Below are 21631 nucleotides of genomic sequence, written 5' to 3'. Positions count from 1 at the left end.
CGGTGCTCTCCACGGTGGAACTGAGCAGAAAATAAGCAGCCGCTAAGTCCTCCTGTAAACAAACGCGGCCTGAAGTCAGGAACCCATGCGTACGAGTGCACTCAGCGCCTCCGCCCCTGAATCACACACACATCCATCATACGCATACAGCAGATACAGAGAGATTATCACAGAGACACCTCTACTTAAAAGTCAAACCTCCAGCTCATTATGTAGTAACGCAGTACAGTGCCCTAAACACACACACATTATCCAGGAGTCCCCTGGCTCGGGTTCTCTCAGCGGTCGCAGGATGAATCTAAAGCATTGTCTTGATAACTAGGGAAGAAACCGACACAAGAGTAACTGCGCAAAAAAAGAAAAAAAAATGTTTGTTTTCCCCAAACTTCGCTGTAAATTCATCTCTGAGTCATTAAGCAATGTTCCTTATAAATCCAGAAATCTCTGTCTGCATATCTCGGCGTCAGTTCTTTGATTTTCTCTGGTGACCTCCACACATGGTGGGATTGTTGCTGTGTTGTTGACAGTGACACTTGTTAAGACCCCAACCCCCCATTTATTTTTAGGCTGCACTGGTTACAATAAAACTGTGACATCATCATGGACGTCACGGTACACGGCTTTTTATCAAAACTCCACATCGTCTCACAGCTTCACGCTTCGGTACCGGAAGTTTGCGATTTTGCACCTGGTCTAAAAATGTATTTGCTTCACGTGCTCTTTGCTCATTTTGGTCTGCATGAAACATAAAAAGGAAGGGATGTTTGGTACCAAGCTCTCGCTGGAGTAGGGAGAGATAGAGGAGCGGAGGCAAAGGGGAGCACGGGATGCAGTGAAGGAGCGAGGAACAGAGGAGAGGAAGCTGGAGGCTGTTTGTGAGGCCTGTGAGACCCGAGTCCGGATACGGGCTGGATACGCAAGAGAGTCAATTACTTCCCTCCTGGCTACACGAACACACACACACACACACACACACACACACACACACACACACACACACACACACACACACACACACACACACACACACACACACACACACACACACACACACACACACACACACACACACACACACACACACACACACACACACACACACACACACACACACACACACACACACACACACACACACACACACACACACACACACACACACACACACACACACACACACACACACACACACGCACACGCACACGCACACGCACGCATACGGGTATAGATGGTATCGAAAGACTTTTTCCTCAAACAGGCCCGGTGGTGGTAAACAGGGACTACCCTTTCCCGAGGTCCTAGAGCAATGGGAGTAAGGTCAACACACTCTAAAAAATCTGAAAAAAATTCAGCTCACTTTAGAATGTAGAAATGAGCTACAGAACTCTATACACAAGGCCCTGACTGGGTTGTGGTTTTTGCAGACATCAATCTTTTGTGGCATTTGAGGACACAACAAACCAAGTTGGGACTTTAAAGGGACAATGACGTCACCTTTTAAATAGCTCCTCATTAACATAAAACACACACCTGACAGAACACAGCATAAGGGGGACCATCATTTTATTACCATAAAATTAGGTTAAACCTTAGATATATGTTGAAATAAGAACACAATATAATATATATACAGGGATCACTTAAAAATAAGTGATCTCAATTCTGAGCTTAACCAAATAATGAAGAATAACAGAACTGGAGTTTTTTTTTATTAGCAGCCATACACGCTACAAACAAAACACACGTCCATTATGAACTTCCATTAGCTTTTCTGATGAAGTATTACATGTATCCATTTTGCAATAACACATTTTTAGAAACAAATGGCCTTTTAAAACGTTAAGGCATCAGCCAAACCACAATGCAAACAAAAACAAATGAACACAAGTCAGTGGATTTACAGCTTTTGCTGCTCTGTCTGCCTCTTTGCAGTTATTCCCCGGTTTCTGACAAAGTCCCTTATATTTTGCACTGTTCGTTGTGCTAGCACGGAGCCTTCGACCATCTTGCAGTGACTGCATTCATATTTTGTGGCTAGTCTTCCTTTGATTATGTGACTTTTGAAGTGCCGCATTACTGCAGCCACCTCAGCCTTGGACCAGATCTTCTTTTTCACTTTTCTGGAATCGTGTTCTTGATGAGTTTTGCCTGGAAGACATACAGTAAAATATGTAGAAAACATTTGTCCCACAAACAGATAACAAAATGTGATGACTACTTTGATCCTTCAAAACTTCCAACTAATTCCACTAATTGTCTCTTTGATGAAAATTCTTGATAACTTGTTACCTGTTCACGGTTCACTTGATATGATTTTCCCAACTAGATTTATCTAACTCAGTTATTCATATTCAAACAATGTTATTCATTCATTTTTTTATGTTGAGGATGATTGGTGCATATTGTATGTAGTGTACTCTGCACAAGTTTTAGGCAGATCAATCTGGGATGCTTATAGGAGTAGTACCATTAATAGTTTGAGAATTATTTAGATACTGTTAGGAGAAAAACCCCAAGTTAAAATCAATATTTGGTATGAGCATCCGTTCTCCTGTATACTTGGCAGTTAGGTTGTTCAGCATCCTTGGGAGCTTTCCACAGTTCTGCTGTGGATTTTAACTTTCTCAATGTCTCTTCTGGCTCTGCATGTAATCCCCGAGTTCACCTGGGAACGTTTGTACGTGGCTCTGCCTCATATCCTGCCCATCTGCACGCGGACATTCAACCATAAAGGGTCAACGCAAAGCAACTAATTAAATTGTGATGCCCCAAAACTATAAAATTGAACAGATTAATTTTGATATGCCTGTGTTTCTATTGAGATGGTTCTGTTCCATCGGTCAATCTAATACTGGACTCCCTTCAGCACAAAGATCCAAGATCACAGATCTATGGGATCTACATTAACTGATGAGTCATCACCATGGGACAAAAAACTGTGATCATTGAAACTGAATTTCCTCATCCTTCCATTTGTGTGCATCCATCACGCAGCTTTACGCATGAGTATCACCGATGTATTTATTTATTTAGAGCAAACGGACTGATTACTTCACAAATCAGTGGATCCTTACCTCCACCCTGAGGTGTTATTTGTTAATAGAAGTTTGAAAGTGCACTCTGTGCGACTGATGGCTAAGTCTCGATTTTACACACACACACGCGTCCTTCATTATACATGCAGTCCTTCATTATACATGCAGTGTTGGAAGATAATCTTAAAAACTATTAAAGACTCGGCTCTGTTACTCTGCTGTTTAATGGAATCTTGGAATTGGAGTACAATAGAGAGAAACTGGGATGCACAGATGCAGGGGTAGAGCAGAGTATGACATGCAACAGAGGTCCTCACCAAGAATCCAACTTTGCAGTTATGTAGTATGCTTCTTAACCAGCAATTGTATACTTTTGTTTTATTCGATTAAATCATATGCTGTCTTTATTTATTGCATTAGTCTTCTTTAATACCATTCCTAAATACCTTAAAACTTGCCTTACCTTCAGACGGACAAAAAGCCTCATCTACTGTGGACGTCACAGTTCCTGCTAAACACAATACAACAGAAGTCGTTTTTTCACTGGAAAAGGTACATTTTAGAAATAGAAACATAACTTTAGGGTATGGCAACTTACCAAAATCTGCAGTTTCCTGGACCTGTTTTGTGAGTGTAGAAGCTAATGCACAACCAGCATTTCCAGCCTCTGATGCTGTGACGGCTGTGTCACTGTCATCTGACTCGCCTTCACTGTCCTTGGTCTCAGTGTCACTCAATGCAATTTCCTCTGGGAAAAGGTATTAAAACTAACATGAATATATCATCATTACATGAAAAGCTAACAATGAATCAATTAACAATTTGAAATTGTATATTAGCTCACTATAGTAGAGTTAGGTAAATCCACAAGGGTAAAGGTAAGGTTAAACAGAAAAAGCCATTGTGTGCTCAAACAATATATGTTAGAACTTCCGAGGTTTTCTAAGAAAAAGTTAGTGACCGGTGAACTAAGGCACTTCCAGATGTTTTTGATTTGACGTTCAGAATGAAAAGCACGTTAAATGATGTGCATACAGGAAGATATCATCTCAAGGAATCACTTGCGCTCTGGGCACTTGACTACACATCTAAAAAGATCACTTAGGAATGGACTAATAAAGTATGTGAGTGCATCTACATGAATAAGTAAGTGAAAGATAACACATAAAAGACATTGAAGATAAATAGTCTAAGGGTTTGTATATAGGTGGATCTGGGTGATTGGACTTAATAGTCCTCATTGTTAGGATTGATCGGATGGTGTATGTGTGAGCTATAATGAGACAGATGTTCAAGAGAATCTGTATAACAAGAATAGACCTCACCAAGGAGGTGCCCCCATATTTCATGGGAACTTCCCCTCAACCCACAGGGGAAACGTGGGGGGCAAGTGCCTACTGTCTTAGTTCGTTGTTTTTTCAGTGTTGAGTTGCTCAATGTTCTTTGGGCTGTTGTTTTTTTCTCATGGCTGCAATAAGGGCCCGAAAGAAATGTATAACGCCATTCTCCGAAGTTATAAATGAACAGCATATCGTTAGTGTCGTTAAATGTTAATGGGTTGAACAATCCAATTAAAAGATCTAAGATAATTTTGAAAATGAGAAAACTTAAGGCCCAAGTTGTCTTCATGCAGGAAACACACCTTTCCCAGGAAGAACATGAAAAGCTGAAGAAATTCGGTTTTAGAAACACCTATTACAGTAAATGTAAACAAAGCAACAAAAGAGGTGTGGCAATACTTATACAAAACTCAAATAATTTTGAGTGTCTCAAAGAAATCAAGGATTTACAGAGGGACAATATATTATGGTGAAGGGGAAATTAAAGAAAGAGGTGGTTACATTAATAAATGTACATGCTCCTCCAGAGAGTACTAAACAATTCTTTAAAATCATTATTCTCAGTCATGGCCTTAGAATCTGAAGGTATAGTGATATGTGCTGGTGATTTTCACATGATAATGGATCATAGGGTAGACACAACAAGCATAAAAAGAAAAATTCTACCTTGAGACTGAATGTAAGCATACTGAACAACAAGACAACGATTGAACAAATTAAAAATGAAATAAAGAAAAGCATTGAGGAAAACGACACAGAAGAAATCAACCCAACAATCTTATGGAACACAATGAAGGCGGTGATAAGGGGGAAATTAATAGCCATCACGTCAAGACAAAAAAAACTTAAGCAGGCAAATTATCTTAACTTAGTGGAAAGACTAAAAAATCTTGGAGGTACAATGCCAAACTACTTACACAGCCCAAATCCAACAAGAAATAAAGGATATTAAAGGGGAAATAGATAATATATGATATTAGGGAGCGAAATAGAGAGAAAAACTTAGATTTCTGAAACAAGATTATTATGAAACAGGCCCTAAAGGCACATGGCTTCTCGCAAGGAGAATTAGGAAACAACAAGGGATTAACATGGTATATAATGCTCTCACAGCACCTATAACTCCTGAAGAAATAACTAAGGCAATATCCAGGCTTAAGGCAAATAAATCACCAGGCAGTGACGGTTTTCCATCGGATTGGAACTGAACTTTTAGAGAAGAACTAACCCCTCTCCTTGTTTCATCCTTTAACTGTACCCTTAAGGAAGGTAGAATGCCACCCTCATGGAATGAAGCAATCATATCTGTAATCCCCAAGGAGGGTAAAGACGCAGAATATTGTAAAAATGACAGACCCATTTCTATACTGAATGTAGATTACAAGATATACACATCCATTATAGCAGGGAGATATCAGAATTTCATGACAGAATTAATTGACGAGCACCAAACTGGATTTATTACAGGACGACAAACATTAGAGAACTATGTACCTTGGAAATGTAACTGAAAGTGTAACTGGAAGTGATAGATATATAGTCAAGATACTGTTGATTGCAACTAAGAAAACAATAACAAGAAACTGGTACAAAACTGAATCTCCTACCATAAAACAATGGTTAGGGATTGTAAGAGAAATAAACTTTTTGGAGAGAATGACCTACCAACTTTGACTGAAGGAAGATGTTTCTATAACAAAGTGGAAAAAATGGGTGTTGTATGACATAAAGAAAGACATGTGAACTGTAAACTGTATAAATCTGATTTGTAGATAAACACTACAGTTTAAAAAAAAAAAAAAAGATAACTTAGATCCATTTAACTCAGTCCTTGTCAGTGAAAAAGAGGCAAAATTGACCTCTTCAAGTAATCATAATATTTTTGGAATTACAATTATTCACTTGCTGCCAAATTGATGTTGCAGTGTTTCATTTCATCATGAAATCTCTTTTACCCATTTTTCTTTACAGTGTGGTCAGTCATACATTAGAACAATGCACATTCATCCACCTACTACCATTTACCACATACTCCATTAAAAACTCACCTTCGCATTGAAGCCACTTGAAGGAGGATACAGGTCCCACACACTTGTCCAAGGAGCCTATTGTTGCGCACACTAGGCGATGTTTCGGACACTAATAACAAAAGTGAAACATTTGTTTGTGTCTAACATTTGAAAAGCAAGATATTTCACAATCTGTTTGTATTAGTTGGTTTCCTTTAAAAAAAGAAAAAAATGTATTGGTAAATCTTTCAAGATACTTATGAGTAACAATTAACAAAATTAATAAAAAGCAGATTGAATATACTATATATTTATACGGTGCTGTAATCATGATTGACATACCCTTTAAAATAGACACAATGCACATGCATCTAAGTTGGGCAGTAGGTCAACAAAAATCCCACTAAAAAGGTGTAATCCATTTACAATGCAATTAAAAACACTAGTTTGCAGGATTTGTATTGCTCTGAATAGGATTAAATACCTTAGAGATGGTCATTGAGACAATGTTTTATTAAATTAAGGACTCAATATGCTATTGCATGAGATACAAGTTTTGATTAATCCATTACTTTTTTGAGCACGGGATAAGTTAATGTATGTACAGAGCGACAGAACAGTAGAACAGACTTTCTCCATGCATATTACAATTGGAAATATCCTCAACTGTCGGATCAATAGCTCCTTGGAGAAACGTTCTTAAAACACAAACAGTCCTTCCCAATTGTAGAAAAGGTAGAAAATGAGCTACAACCTAATTTCCATTAAAACAAAGAGTGCACAGGAACCATCTACAAAGTAAAAAAGAGATACTATACTTGGAGGGTATTCTTCACTCATATACACCTTTGGCAAAATCACTTCACACATCAGTGGTCACGTATTGATTGTACTACAACACTAAGTTTGGACAAATTTGCTATCATTAAGAGGTGAACTCAATCCAATATACAGTATATATGATTGAGTTCAGGTATAAGCCCTGACCTGCAGAATAACCCTGTGCTCTACATACAACAACTGTTTGACTGGAAATGTGAGTTCCTTTGTCCCTAGTAAATGTTGCAGTATTCTGACACTTGAATTGTTGGTTAGAATGATTACACTGAATTAGCTCTTAATAGTTACATGGTAGCCATAAACATTAGCTTCCTATATTTTAAGTTTAACGTGTAGTGATAACGCATTACATATTTTCTGTTTAAATAAAACAGCCTCAACTGCCTTGACCAGCTACCACCTGTCTGTATCAGCCATATAACCTGCCGCTGCTCTGCACAAAGACTGGAATAAACCACAACTGAAGTGGATTGGATTCTTCTGGTGTTTCTGGTCAGGCAGAACACCAGAAACACCAGAAGAATCCAATCCAATACATTTTTTTACTCATAATATTTATTAGTATATGTTTAAATACTTTTAATGTAAAGTGAATGGAATATTTTTGATTATAATTGTAGTACAGAATCTCCTTACAGTGTTACTTTGTAGACAGCCCATTTGAGACACCAATATATTTGTTCAGTAGTCTGAATAGCCGTATCTTACTACCGTTGGCAAAAAGGTAAATTTGTATTTAACGTTTCCCTCATGATAAGATGTTGGCAGACTTTGAATGTTAAAGAAAGGCCACTATCAACCCCACCCTTGATTGAGATGCTTGCAGTCATCTCAATCAAGTCTCTTTCGGTCGTCATCAGTAGCAGATAATGAATAGAAGAAAAGTTAAATAAAAAATAATATAGTGAGAATGCACCAGTCAAAAGGGATATTTGAGGTCTGGATGAAACGAACAAGTATTGCTAAAAAAAATAAGAAAAAAGGAACCTCTCTAGATAGTTCAACATCTTCATACTGATGACAGGTGACAGCACACACACACACTAACCCTACACCTTTTACATATGCAGCTCACGCAAGAGATCGGGTCCACATCTGTGACATACAACATGAATACGAAAACTTACCACTCCCATTAAACTAACATAAAGATCAAATGCAGGTTGTACAAGTACTCTTAAATACCAAAGTAATGCCACTAACAACCCCATCTACAGGAGGGACCCCAAATAACGTATGGTCCACCCAAGTCATATTGGTGTCAGAGCTTAATACACACACACTCAAATGTTATTCTGCCTTCGATTCTGAAAGACGTCCTCTGAGATTGTCCTTAAATACCATTGTCCTTGTACACCATAATACACTCAGGTGACAGCACACACACACACTAACCCTAACCCTACATTTTGCCACAATTCATGTCATCAAGCACACTTCACTTACCTGTCCAATCCTTGTGATTGGATCAAGCACTGGACTTGACTGGTTCAGGTTGCTTGCAGTCATCTCAATCTGGCCTCTTTCGGTCGTCATCTGTAGCAGATAATGAATGGAAGAAAAGTTGAATAAAAAGTAATGTAATGTGAATGCAGTAGTCAAAAGGGATATTTGAGGTCAGGATGAAAAAGACCACATACAGCTTACAAAAAGCAAAAGTGGAACCTCTCTAGATCGTTTTACATCTTCATACCTCTAACATTATGTGACAGTCATCATGACTGTGGTTCCAAGTATTTTGTGGGGAGAAAAATGTCCTTTGGAAGTATTTGTAGTCACCTGAAGTGTCTGATTACGGCAGCCTGCAAGCTGTTAGAACTATACTAATCACAGTTAATTGTGACGGATGAATTTGATTTTTGATTCCTTCTTTATATTCTGACAACCCATTTTGGTCTCACGCTACCTGTGATTGGTGGCTGTGAGCTTTTTGCTGTCTGACTCCAGGCCTCTAACATGCCTAGATTTGTTTTGATTGATTTTAAATATGATCTTGTCTTGCATTTCATGCATTATTGGTGACCAGGTCCACATCTGTGACATACATCATGAATACGAAAACTTACCACTCCCATTAAACTAACATAAAGATCAAATGCAGGTTGCACAAGTACTCTTAAATACCAAAGTAATGCCACTAACAACCCCATCTACGGGAGGGACCCCAAATAACGTATGGTCCACCCAAGTCATATTGGTGTCAGAGCTTAATACACACACACTCAAATGTTATTCTGCCTTCGATTCTGAAAGACGTCCTCTGAGATTGTCCTTAAATACCATTGTCCTTGTACACCATAATACACTCAGGTGACAGCACACACACACACTAACCCTAACCCTACATTTTGCCACAATTCATGTCATCAAGCACACTTCACTTACCTGTCCAATCCTTGTGATTGGATCAAGCACTGGACTTGACTGGTTCAGGTTGCTTGCAGTCATCTCAATCTGGCCTCTTTCGGTCGTCATCTGTAGCAGATAATGAATGGAAGAAAAGTTGAATAAAAAGTAATGTAATGTGAATGCAGTAGTCAAAAGGGATATTTGAGGTCAGGATGAAAAAGACCACATACAGCTTACAAAAAGCAAAAGTGGAACCTCTCTAGATCGTTTTACATCTTCATACCTCTAACATTATGTGACAGTCATCATGACTGTGGTTCCAAGTATTTTGTGGGGAGAAAAATGTCCTTTGGAAGTATTTGTAGTCACCTGAAGTGTCTGATTACGGCAGCCTGCAAGCTGTTAGAACTATACTAATCACAGTTAATTGTGACGGATGAATTTGATTTTTGATTCCTTCTTTATATTCTGACAACCCATTTTGGTCTCACGCTACCTGTGATTGGTGGCTGTGAGCTTTTTGCTGTCTGACTCCAGGCCTCTAACATGCCTAGATTTGTTTTGATTGATTTTAAATATGATCTTGTCTTGCATTTCATGCATTATTGGTGACCAGGTCCACATCTGTGACATACATCATGAATACGAAAACTTACCACTCCCATTAAACTAACATAAAGATCAAATGCAGGTTGTACAAGTACTCTTAAATACCATAGTAATGCCACTATCAACCCCATCTACGGGAGGGACCCCAAATAACGTATGGTCCACCCAAGTCATATTGGTGTCAGAGCTTAATACACACACACTCAAATGTTATTCTGACTTAGATTCTGAAAGACGTCCTCTGAGATTGTCCTTAAATACCATTGTCCTTATACACCATAATACACTCAGGTGACAGCACACACACACACTAACCCTAACCCTACACTTTTTACATATGCAGCTCACGCAAGAGACTGTCAGATGCGATCTCATTACTGCAAATGTCAAATTGTATCAGCTGAGAGGAGGAGCACCGTCAGAGCATGCAGCAGAAGGACTCATCACTAATGTTAAAAATAACGAAACTGCATGTATTTGAACTTATCAAATATCAACAAAAGAGTGCAAAATAACATACAGGCCATCAGAAAAAAGTAAGAAGCAGTTAAAGTACATATTATGCATCAACATCATGAACACACCCACTAGCACTCTGTGAATCCTGCAGACTATTACCTGTTGTATTCACATATCAGACATTACCCAGATTTTGTATTAGGGAGCTGGCACGTTAAAGACCTGTTAATTCCGGTGTGACTGAATCTGACATTTGCGGTCACACTTACAGTTCCACCAATTGATGTCCAAACAAAGTCCAGAGTGCACTTCATGTGTGAAAGTGGCTTAAGTGTAGCTGAAGCAGTAAGAGATGGTCAGGAAAATAACACTAATGAAGAGTGTGATGAGAGCAAGAAGAGGACAGTCTGTTGGTGTGCCTCCTTAAGTTTACGCACACAATCAATCAATATGCAAACACATACCATCCAAAAGTAGCTTCAAACTGTTTACACAAACCATGAACTTGAAATTGTTACATACCTTAATAAAGCATTCAAGACGACCAGCTGATGTCCCTGCAGGCATCTTTTTTTGGGCCTTATGTGTTGACCTCTTTTGAGTTCTTGTAGAAAGCTTTGATGTGGATGGTACCTCACCATGTTGGACATCTGATGACATCCCTCCAGATTTCTGGAGATTAATGCGCCTTCGCCTCTGCATGATTCACTGGCCAGTGTCAAAAGCCAGAGTAACATAATAAAAAGAAGATTGTTGTTATGATTATTATGTACTAGAAGTCTAGTAATGTACATGTGGCATCTGAGCAGAAGCCATATTCTGAGCTGATAAATCAACATTCAAGTTTAAATTTAATACAAAAGGACTTAATGCTTTACCGAAATTAATTTCTTTACATATGCCCATTAAAAGGTAGAAACCCATTTCTACAATAGAAATAGGCTGCACATGAACTAAATATAAACAGGAGGATGATGTCTGTTCTAGTGTAGAGCTGTGTTGGACCACAGACTGACCTCTCTACCATTTAATGTAACATAATCTCAGTGTACAGAGATTCTATAACTACATCAGCTGCATTGAACCTCTGTGGGATTGATGTCCCATCATTATCACCCAGAAGGAACAAACACACAAATCAATACAGTCTTTCATCTGCTTAAATGATCATCCTCAGTCTCTATATCTCCTCCTCACTCACTTACCTTGTCCTGCTTCTTCAAACAAGAACTTAACCTACATATATAACTTTACATTAACGTTCAATTATATTTACAGCAGCATCAGCATGACTTGACTATTGTGCGATAGCACACTCCTGGGTTCAGATTTCTGATCCAAGGTCCTTTATGACATTTACAAGGACAGTGGTTTAGGATGTTATCACATCAGTGCTTCTGACATGTGATTAGTTTTTCATCATTTTGTATTAATTCAAATAACAACCTGAAATAATAAACTGCTCAACCTGTTTTCTACCAGATGCAAAATGTTAATTTAGAAAGACTATGTTAGACAACGTGAGTGCTGTGAGTCTCTATCATACACAGAACCCAGTCTCAGGGAAAAATATGAAATAGAAATAAAACCTGCTGACATTTCATCCTTGCTTTTAGCTATGGAATAGTTAAATAATCGACATGAACATTAAACAGCATTTTTAAATGGCACACACTGCACCAGTTACTATACCACAGCTTTGTTTCTCCTCACTATTGTACTTTACACCTTCATAATAACGATAACAGCCAAAAACCTCTGTGGAAACACGGTTAGCTTACTTTTTTAATCACATAAGATTTGGTTATTTTGTTTTTAGCTGTTTTCAGCACACAAACACCACTCTAACTGCTCAAATGTTCTGTCCTCATCCCCACCACCTGTGCTCATTACTATCATGTGTGTGAAGCATGCACCTCAACGAGGGGGCATGGCCACTCCCGACACGCAGCTTCCACTGGCATGAAAAGCAACTGTGGCTTAAAATGAACAAGAATCAAACATCCTCACCTTCTCTTGTCCACAAGACAGCTGGTTACACAACACAGCACGAGGCACATTCCTCCAAAACAAAAGACTGATCCTCTCCTGCCTACTATGAAGCTGCTGCAGCTGAGAGCTGGTAGCTGTTAGCTCTACTACTAGTGCAGGCTTGTGCAGGTAACACAGGCCTCAACAGCATGCGTGAGCACTGCTGTAAAAACAACCTAATGCCAATATCCATTTAGTTTAGCCTTACTTTATTTCCATTAAAATATGCATCAATAAAAAAAAACTTAGACTAACTAATAACTAATAAGTTATTGTTATGGTGTAAAAATCCTTCCTCATGCAATTATCTACTTTATTTACAAGTTTTAATGCTTACCTGTATGTTTTAAATCCTCTACTGCTTCCATTAGGTCGCCAGCTGCTTCAAATGGGCTTTAAAGATTAAATGCCGTCAGTCGGGGCGGTCCTTGGAGCGAACTGCCTGTAGACGCCACCCACTTTTCAAACCAACCAATCAGTGAAAAGGGCGGCAAAATCGAACCGTGTGTGTCAGAAATGTGTATGAGAGTGCAGTATAAGCACCACAGATAGGTTGCGCTGTGCTATACACTGGGATACACCGAAAAACAGGTTTATGGTAAAAAAGGACTATGAACGAAAATGAGAGAGGATGTTCCTCAGACACTCACGAATGCAAATAAATTGTTTGAAATTCGGGGACCTTGGCATAGTCCTCAAATTACCCTAAGGTCCGCGGATTGCTGGTGTGTAAACGGGTAAATTGTCCCTGAATACCATGTCTACCAACACACACACACACACACACACACACACACACACACACACACACACACACACACACACACACACACACACACACACACACACACACACACACACACACACACACACACACACACACACACACACACACACACACACACACACACACACACACACACACACACACACACACACACACACACACACACACACACACACACACACAGCCATAATACATTTCCATTGATACAAAGTGCACTCTGTTCATACTATGTTTACTGCATGTTCCCTTTTTTGGTCTTGTTCCACTCAGCACCAGCTGTGATGTTTAATAAAAGACTTTCCACACGTCTTTTGTCTGTGCGCGTGCGTGTGTGTGTGTGTATGTGTGTGTTCTTGTGCCCATTCCAGGGGTACCAGCAGTAAGTGAGTCATGACTTTGACATTTCCATGCAGTTGAGCATGTTACATTTCTCCTGCTGTGCAGCGGGACGGACTTTTATCATCCTCATTCATTTGCAGACGGTGGGCAACCGACAACATATACAAACACGGGCAGGTATGCAGCCCTGTGCACGGACACACACACAAACACACACTTTCTCTCCATCTGTGCCGAGGTCCAGTTGAGCTTTGTGTATTTGTTCTTAGAACAGCTGCTTCCAGTTGCTGATTTGCTTCCTTTCATTAAAATGAGCAGTTTAAGGATTTAAATCCAGTGACTCACACTCTCACCAGCACCGCGTCCTGTCAACACTTACTCTGGACTTGCACATAGGTGTTTTGGCATTTAATGACATTCATTAAACGTTGTCTAATGTGTCGTTGAGGCCATGAGCTAAAGATACAGCTCATGTGCAGGAATGTGTCATCTTTTTGAACACAGGTGTTACAAAAATCTAAAGATCTATTTGTCTCTATCTACCTATATCACCCATCTCTATATCTATCTCCATACATCCATCCATCTATCTACAACTCTATTCATTGATCTCCCGCTATCCATCCATATGTATCTATCCCTGCATTTCTATCTTTCCATCTATAAAAAGGTGGAGAATGTACATATCCAAGCCTGGTACAACAAGCAACTAAAGTCAAGGATTTACCTCACAGAGATTGTCAAAATGTCTTTGACAAAAATATTATTGGGAGTTTATAAGACATTTCATTGGGTGGATCTCTCTAGTTATTTACATGTCGGGGTTTCCCACAGCCACACAATGACGCAGTGAATGTGTACGGACGTCTCCAGACAGAGCTCTTCCTCCTGACTGATTAAATCTCCAGACTTTGTCTTGACATCTTTCAGACGGATTTGTTTCAGTTCTTTCGATGACAGGACGTCAATGAATTTTCATCACAGACAATTAGGACAATTTGTCCTTACCTTTTAAGATTAATGTTGATATACAAAGCCCTAAATGAGTGTTGTCCTTACCGGCAGCAGATGACGGCCTTGCAGGACAAAGCCAAGTCGAGGAAAGCCTGGCGGAGCTCGAAGGACAGCGCGTACTTCAGCGTCTGACCGTCGATGATCAGCGCCAGCTCGTTCTCCTTCCTCAGAGAATCGCCCAGCGACGAACAGTGGGCGGTCAGCGTGGCGCGAGTGGCCTGAGACAAAGACACAGGGAGAACATTTTTACTCATAAGAAAGATTGATCAGATATGTCCCCCCTTTCAGTTCCAAGACAAGTGGACCTTTTATCAAAATGCTTTTACTGCCTCCATCTCCTCCATCTCTCACACATTTGGATGTACAGCAGGGTGAAACACTATCGGCCTCCAAAGAAAACCAAACCTCGGAACCTGCCAACCACGTTCCTTTAAATCCTAATCTGCCCTCTGACCAATCATAACTCAACATCTCACCCTGAAAGCGATTCTTTGTCTTATGAAATCAGACAGCTGCCCTGGTTTCATGTTATTGGGGGGGAAATCGCGGTGGTGAAAATACGACACACACACAGACCAATTTGTTTAAAAGTCAAAACCGCCGGCGATAAATGGAAGACATATGGTCCCGGCTGCACAGGCTCTGTTCATGTGAGGAAAGAATTTGCTTCTGTGTACATTAAAACGATTAGACACGCCAATATAAAGCTCACAGTTGTTTCTAGACGTCATGACAACACGACGCTGCAGGGTTGGGGCGGCACGTTGAGAATGACAAACACAGAGCAGGGGAGAAAAGAGAAATGAGTTGGATGAATGTGTTGTTCATTTATAACCGCAAAATGTAATTGTGTGTGTGTGTGTGTGTGTGTGTGTTGGATTCCCTGCAAGGCAGAAGTTTGTGGCAGTTTTGATGGAGCTCTCGATAATAGAGGAACAGAGATTAATAGAGAAAATAAACGTCCCATGGAGATGTAATGAATTCCATGTGGAGGAGCAGGCACAGCACAAGCTAGCAGTCACACGCACACACAAACACACACACACTGATTTAAAGACTGATTTCCACAAGATCCCAATGTTACAGAGCATGAATATAATAGAATAAGAAGATATGCTTCGAGGTGTGTAGACAAAGAGTAACAGTTGTTCAGCCGTTCTGACAGCAATTCCAAAAACTAATAAAATGAAACAGTAGTTAAATTTCAATTAAGAATCATCTTCACAATGCGACGGCGCACTGGAGCCATCAGAGGAGAATATGAGATGATCCGACCTGCGTTAAAATGAGGAAGGCGGTGAATCTTGTAAAGTTATACTTCAGTATAGATTTCAAAAATAACAAAATACTTTAAAATAATGTGGTTCTGAGGGGTCAAAATATTTTGTGTCAGGACTCTGTGGAAGAAACCGTCTATTCTGTGGAAAGAACCACAAAGACTTGGAGGACATTTGTGTGGTAGTGGTCGACTGTGAGGTTACGGTTGGTAGCATCTATGCAATATTCAAAGGGGGTTTCATAGTTTCTCCAGAAATAATGAGATTGGGGTTCCTATAATATTATGACTTTACTCTAGAAATGTCAGATTTCATTTCCTCTTCATAGTCCGTCATGTTACAACATGTCATAACAAAGAAAACTGACTAAAGAGATATTAAAACCTAGTTCTGCTCTACAGCTCCAGCCCTGACATCGTGTTTACTAACAGCTCTTTACATTAGGAGCATCACCAGGCGCGTTCAGGGTAAAGTCTGTTAAAATCACTCCAACACTAAACAGATGGAATGAGACATTTTTATCCATTAGGGAAAATCCAGTACAGTTGCTGACAGCTCACTTAGACTCTTATCTCGGGACGCTTTTGTTAGTTTAACATGTGGAATTCAGCTTATACACATAATAAACAAGGAATGACGCAAAGTGAAATAACCCATAGAAGGAATTGTTTATGGAAACATGGACAATAATGACAGAGCAATCAGCCACAGAAGACTAAACTCCAGACCGAAAAGTGCACAAACATTTGGACGTTTTGGTGCCGTTAAGAATCTACATAATCTCTCTCAGTGGGTTATTGTCGGCCATGAGGCCTGAGAGAGTCCAGTGACCCACAGGGAGATGAACCCTGTGTCTAACCATCAGCGCCTAAGAGACAACACAGCGAAGTAGAGGCCATGTATGTGAGAGAACCCCATCAACAACAGAGCCGCTCCACTTCTTGCCGAATAGCGACGCACACATGCCTCCTCTTACCCCCCCCAAAAAATCCCTGCTCTTGTTTTCTCAGCCTGAGGCTGTGTGTTTTTCTTTGTGCGCCGGAATTCCTGTTTGCATTCACCTTTTTCCCCCAAACAGGGGAAAGGAAAACAAAAACATAATGAAGGGATTAGAGCAGATTACAGGTTGTCAGAGTTCTGAAACACAAAGGGGCTGTGTGCGTGTGTGAGAGTGAAGTGCATGTGTTTTTATAGTGGAGTAAAACACGGGTGACAGACGCATGCATGGGTTGTTAGTGAGTTTGTGCGTGTGCGTGTGTACATGGCGTGCGAATGTGAGAGATGAGAACCTTTTTATTTTTTCTCTGCTTGTCTTCGCCCCATCACAGAGGAATGGACACAAACGCCTCGGCAGCATAAAGCAAAGTTAACAACTTTCAACAACTGTGAAAAATTACAGTATAAAAACAATGTAGACTACAATGGCACTTAGAGCACATACTTATGCAAGAGTGCCTTTACATTGCAAAAGTGCCTGACTTTTTTAAAACAAGATTAATGCATTTTTTAAGGAAATTGGGGGAATTATTTAAAAGAAATGCACTTTCACATCATTTAAGAGACTCAGCCCCTTTTGTTGCCCCTAAAGCTCGTCTTTGTTCCTCATAATAACATATTCAAAAGATTTAACATGAAAAAAATCCCCCTTACAGCCTAAAAATGGATTAAAGGTAACTTTACACCTACATTCGTTATTTGTTACCCCGCCCGTGCTCCTCATCTCTCCACCCTCACTATTGGTTGAGGAGCATTTTCCAGCTGTTGAGCCCCGCCCAGGAGGTGACAGGATTGGTCTCTGAGGTTTGTGACATCACCATCCCTGACTGCCTGAATCAGGGGTTTTCAGACCGCCATTTGTTTACTGATACACAAACGTGAGAGTCAGAGTTCACCACAACTCCATGTGAGTGGGATTCGCCTCTCAAATGTTTTCTCCACCTTCTTTTTCCCACAGACTAGATGTGAACAGGAAAGTTTGTCACTAATGTATTTGTGTCTGTGTGACCGGGCCCTTAAAGTGGAAACACTCAGCCAGGATGGTGACTGGTGACTGCTTATCTATTAAGTATGACCTCTATCATATATGTCATGTGTCATAGGTTTAGAAACTCTGATTTTATTCTGGATCCACTCTTTTGTCCGGATCCAAACTATACATCCATCCTTTGACCAAGTTTTGTGGATATCTATTCAGTAGATTTGCTTAATCCTGCTGACAAGCTAACAAGCCATTTTATATTTACATCACAGTGACTTGTCACAGCAGGTCCAGTCAAAGCTTCAGTGGCTGAGATAACCAGGGATAATAACCAGGCTGAGTCGGCAGGGAAGCTACAGGAGATTAAAAAGGTAACTACGGTACAAACACTGGTTAGCTCTTAAAGCTAAACAGTCGGCCGCACACACAACACGGCAAGACCAGACCCAACCGAATCCCTCTGACAAAAGAACAACGTCTTAACATGAAAAGAAACAGCTGGGTCCACTATGATCTGTTAACACTTTCTGAAAGAGAACAAACACGAGGGCAAAGAAAAACGCTTCCCCGTGTGGTTTCCCCTCGTTCTCACGCTTAAAATGACCTGCTATTTCTGGAGACCTCGGAGGAAAAGAAGGAAAGAAAAGCCTAATTCGTTGATTGCCCCGTTTCATTATGACAGATCACATTAGCAAGCGTTTTTTAAGCTCCAAAATAAATGTTTATTTTTCATGTGCATCTGAGCTCGGAGAGGGCGGAAACACACCCACACACACACACTTTGTAAACCATGTCCACAGACCCTGCTGCACGGAATTTTATCAGGTTTATATTTGGATCCCAGAATGGGCAGGGCATGCAGGCGGTTTGAGATATCACAGGTCACCTTCTCCGATTGCACACTTCACCATAAAATGCATGAGAACAAACACACTTATCTCCTTCCTGTATATATAAATATATGAACACAGAAAGGATGGGAAACTGTTGAGCCGCTCCAGGCCACCCTGTCCCTTCAGAGAGACCAGGATCACTGGAGCTATTATAACAAGAATAAAACAAATATACACAAAAAAAGGACTGAGTAAGATGAATGAGAGAATGTACAAAGAGAGAGAGAGAGAACGACGGACAGGGAGTGGGACGAGACTGAAAGAACGAGGGAGCCCAGCTGAGTGAAGAGAAGGTGGAGAGAGACGCTCTTGTATCTGAGGTGCAGATTCTGTCACCACTGAGATTTAATACACCGTTTAATTATCAGAATGTGCATCTGTGCAAACACCCACATCCTCTGCTGCCTGAGCCAGACACACACACACACACACACACACACATGCAGCTGACAAAAACATACAGACACACACATGTGGTTTTAAACAGTGGGTGGGGGCCCGTGTACCAAAAAAACTATTAGGAAATGAGAAATGCCAGAACAAGGGAGCATGCATGCTGAGGCACAACATATGTGTGTGTGTGTGTGTGTGTGTGTGTGTGTGTGTGTTTGCAGATGATTAATGAGCAGAAGAGAGATGTTGTTGGTTTAAGAGTTGTACTGCGGGCAGCATGACAGACAGAGAGGGATTGTGGGAAAGTTAAGCGTAATGTATATACAGAACTACCAAGCCGATCCCGTGCCAGTGCATCGTGGGTAAACGGCGAGCGTCGGATCGTATGCCTCAGGTTGTCAGTCTGTGTGGCTTCGTGTGCTCTGGAGGCGACAGATGGCACTTGTCACAGCTTCAGCGCTCACAAACCGTTTACCCAGGAGGCATTGCTCATAGGGTTTGTTTAGATGCAGGGGAGCAGCAAAGGGAGATCGTGTTACCGCTCACTCATCGCCCCCACATGGCTCAGCTAAAATCTCCCCCCCCTTCCCTTTCTCTATCCAGATTGTTCATCTCTAGCATGAAGTACAATAAACATCCCTCCTCTGCTTTATTCGCAAACACACTTAACGACCACAAAGATAAACACCATATTTGTGTTGTTCCTGATCTCTCTCCAACAGACACGCATTTTTCCTGTCACACACCACAGACGCTGTGTAGTCGCTTCCTGTGTGCGGACGGGGCGCTGACAGATGTGGAGGCAGCGGTGTGAAGGAGACACGGAGCGCGGTCTCTGCGTCTTCCTCCAGGACGGCGAGATCAACCGCACGGATCAGCACTCGCGCCGCTAACAGCGCAGGGAGGGTGAGATGTAAGTGGGACACTTTACTTTTGAGGTGAGATCCTGTTTTCACTCACGCCGCAGGTTGAACTTGCACACAGGCCACAGAGGATAAAGGAGCTGAGCCGGTGAGAGTTATTTTAAGTGCGAGATAAGTGAAGCGGAGAAGAAAGTGTCGCTTTCATCCAAAGTGGCGAGCAGGCCTGACCAGAGGTCTGTGAAGCCGACCGGATCGACACCATGACTGTGACACACATGAGCAGGATGCATGATTCTAAAAGAGACAGCACGGGTCTTCTCCTAAATACACATAGATCACAAAGTAAATCTAGATTTGTGATTAGACAAACTTTATTTCATTAAATGAGAATATCAGTTATCTGATCGGACAAATGCCTGAGAAACATGCAGGAAGCCATCACTGTATTTTGTGTTTCTCCTCTTTTCTAGCTGAATGTAGCTGCAGCTGTTATGTGATCTTGTTTATCTGTCTCGTGTTTGTTGTTTAATATTCACACCCACTTGAAAGTGGGTGGCACTAAAGCTGAGCTTGTCACATGAAAAAACGACCACTCGTGACCCATATTTGAATGTCACCCAAGACTGTTAGATAACAAATACTTCTTCACCAACAGAGCTTTCAAGCTGGGGGGGTCAAAATTCGAGACCTGTGTCAAGTTTGACAAGAATTAATTACACTTCCCCATAATTGGAGCGAAGTGGTCCTGCAGTGAGTAACGTTACGCTGTGTCATCTCTCAAACTACAGACAGACACACAGCTGAGACGAGGGAACTGTGATAAAACTGACCTGGATGAATGTGGACTCAGTTATCAGTCCTGTTATTAGTCTTGTTCGAACTTTCATTAAAGCAAATATCTCTAATGCTTATGGGAAACTGCAACACACAGAGACATTACAAACTACACAAAACAATTCTTAAAGCAAGACGGATGAAGTAATTACGACCTTACTAAACATATTTAAGACTTTATTTTCAAAAATGAAGACTAAGAAACCCAAAAAGTTATTCATTCCAAAAAGGGGGCGGACTTCCCTTTGTGTTTGTGGTTCTCAACAGAAAAGTCAGAGTCATTATATTTGAGTGTGTGCAATTTTGGTGCAGATCCAAATAAAAATATGGCCTAATTTAATTTAAATGTAGTTTTATGAAGGGGATATTTTGGCCTAGCCAAATGCATGTGCTACCCGAGAGCCACTCTACTTGCCCTTCGCTTGTATTTAATTTTAGATCACAGATAAAGATAAGCCCTGTAGATATGAGCTGCAGAATTAGTCTTGTATATGTGGCTTCAAAAAAAGATTTAGACCTCATGATAAAAACTATTTATGTGCGTGTGTGCCCATGTGCTATTGGATTCACTTGTAAGAACT

At 40.6% G+C, this 21631-nt stretch overlaps 2 protein-coding genes and 1 long non-coding RNA gene across 4 annotated transcripts in view; all 3 read right to left on the bottom strand.

Annotated features, from left to right (window-relative positions):
* The window catches only part of atp8a2 (ATPase phospholipid transporting 8A2), a 60730-nt gene that overhangs the window by 15895 nt on the left and 23204 nt on the right, over positions 1-21631 (bottom strand). For both annotated transcript variants that reach the window (XM_062379409.1, XM_062379410.1), the window contains one exon: positions 14858-15030. In XM_062379409.1, coding sequence (XP_062235393.1) covers positions 14858-15030 — 173 coding nt within the window. The remainder of the gene's footprint in view (positions 1-14857; positions 15031-21631) is intronic.
* Positions 1244-9699, bottom strand: LOC133933026 (uncharacterized). Its single transcript, XM_062379980.1, has 6 exons — positions 9610-9699; positions 8671-8760; positions 6424-6514; positions 3634-3783; positions 3499-3546; positions 1244-2148 (listed from the first exon to the last, which is right to left on the bottom strand). The coding sequence occupies exons 1-6, from the start codon at positions 9697-9699 to the stop codon at positions 1898-1900; spliced, it is 720 nt and encodes a 239-aa protein (XP_062235964.1). The 3' UTR covers positions 1244-1897.
* LOC133932952 (uncharacterized) lies at positions 6462-13490 on the bottom strand. The gene is made up of 5 exons (XR_009912010.1): positions 13010-13490; positions 11164-11349; positions 9610-9699; positions 8671-8760; positions 6462-6514 (listed from the first exon to the last, which is right to left on the bottom strand). It is a non-coding gene; the product is annotated as an uncharacterized LOC133932952 (long non-coding RNA).

This window comes from Platichthys flesus, chromosome 21 (genome assembly GCF_949316205.1).
Source record: "Platichthys flesus chromosome 21, fPlaFle2.1, whole genome shotgun sequence".
NCBI lineage: Eukaryota > Metazoa > Chordata > Actinopteri > Pleuronectiformes > Pleuronectidae > Platichthys > Platichthys flesus.
This window is presented reverse-complemented; position numbering and strand designations above follow the sequence as displayed.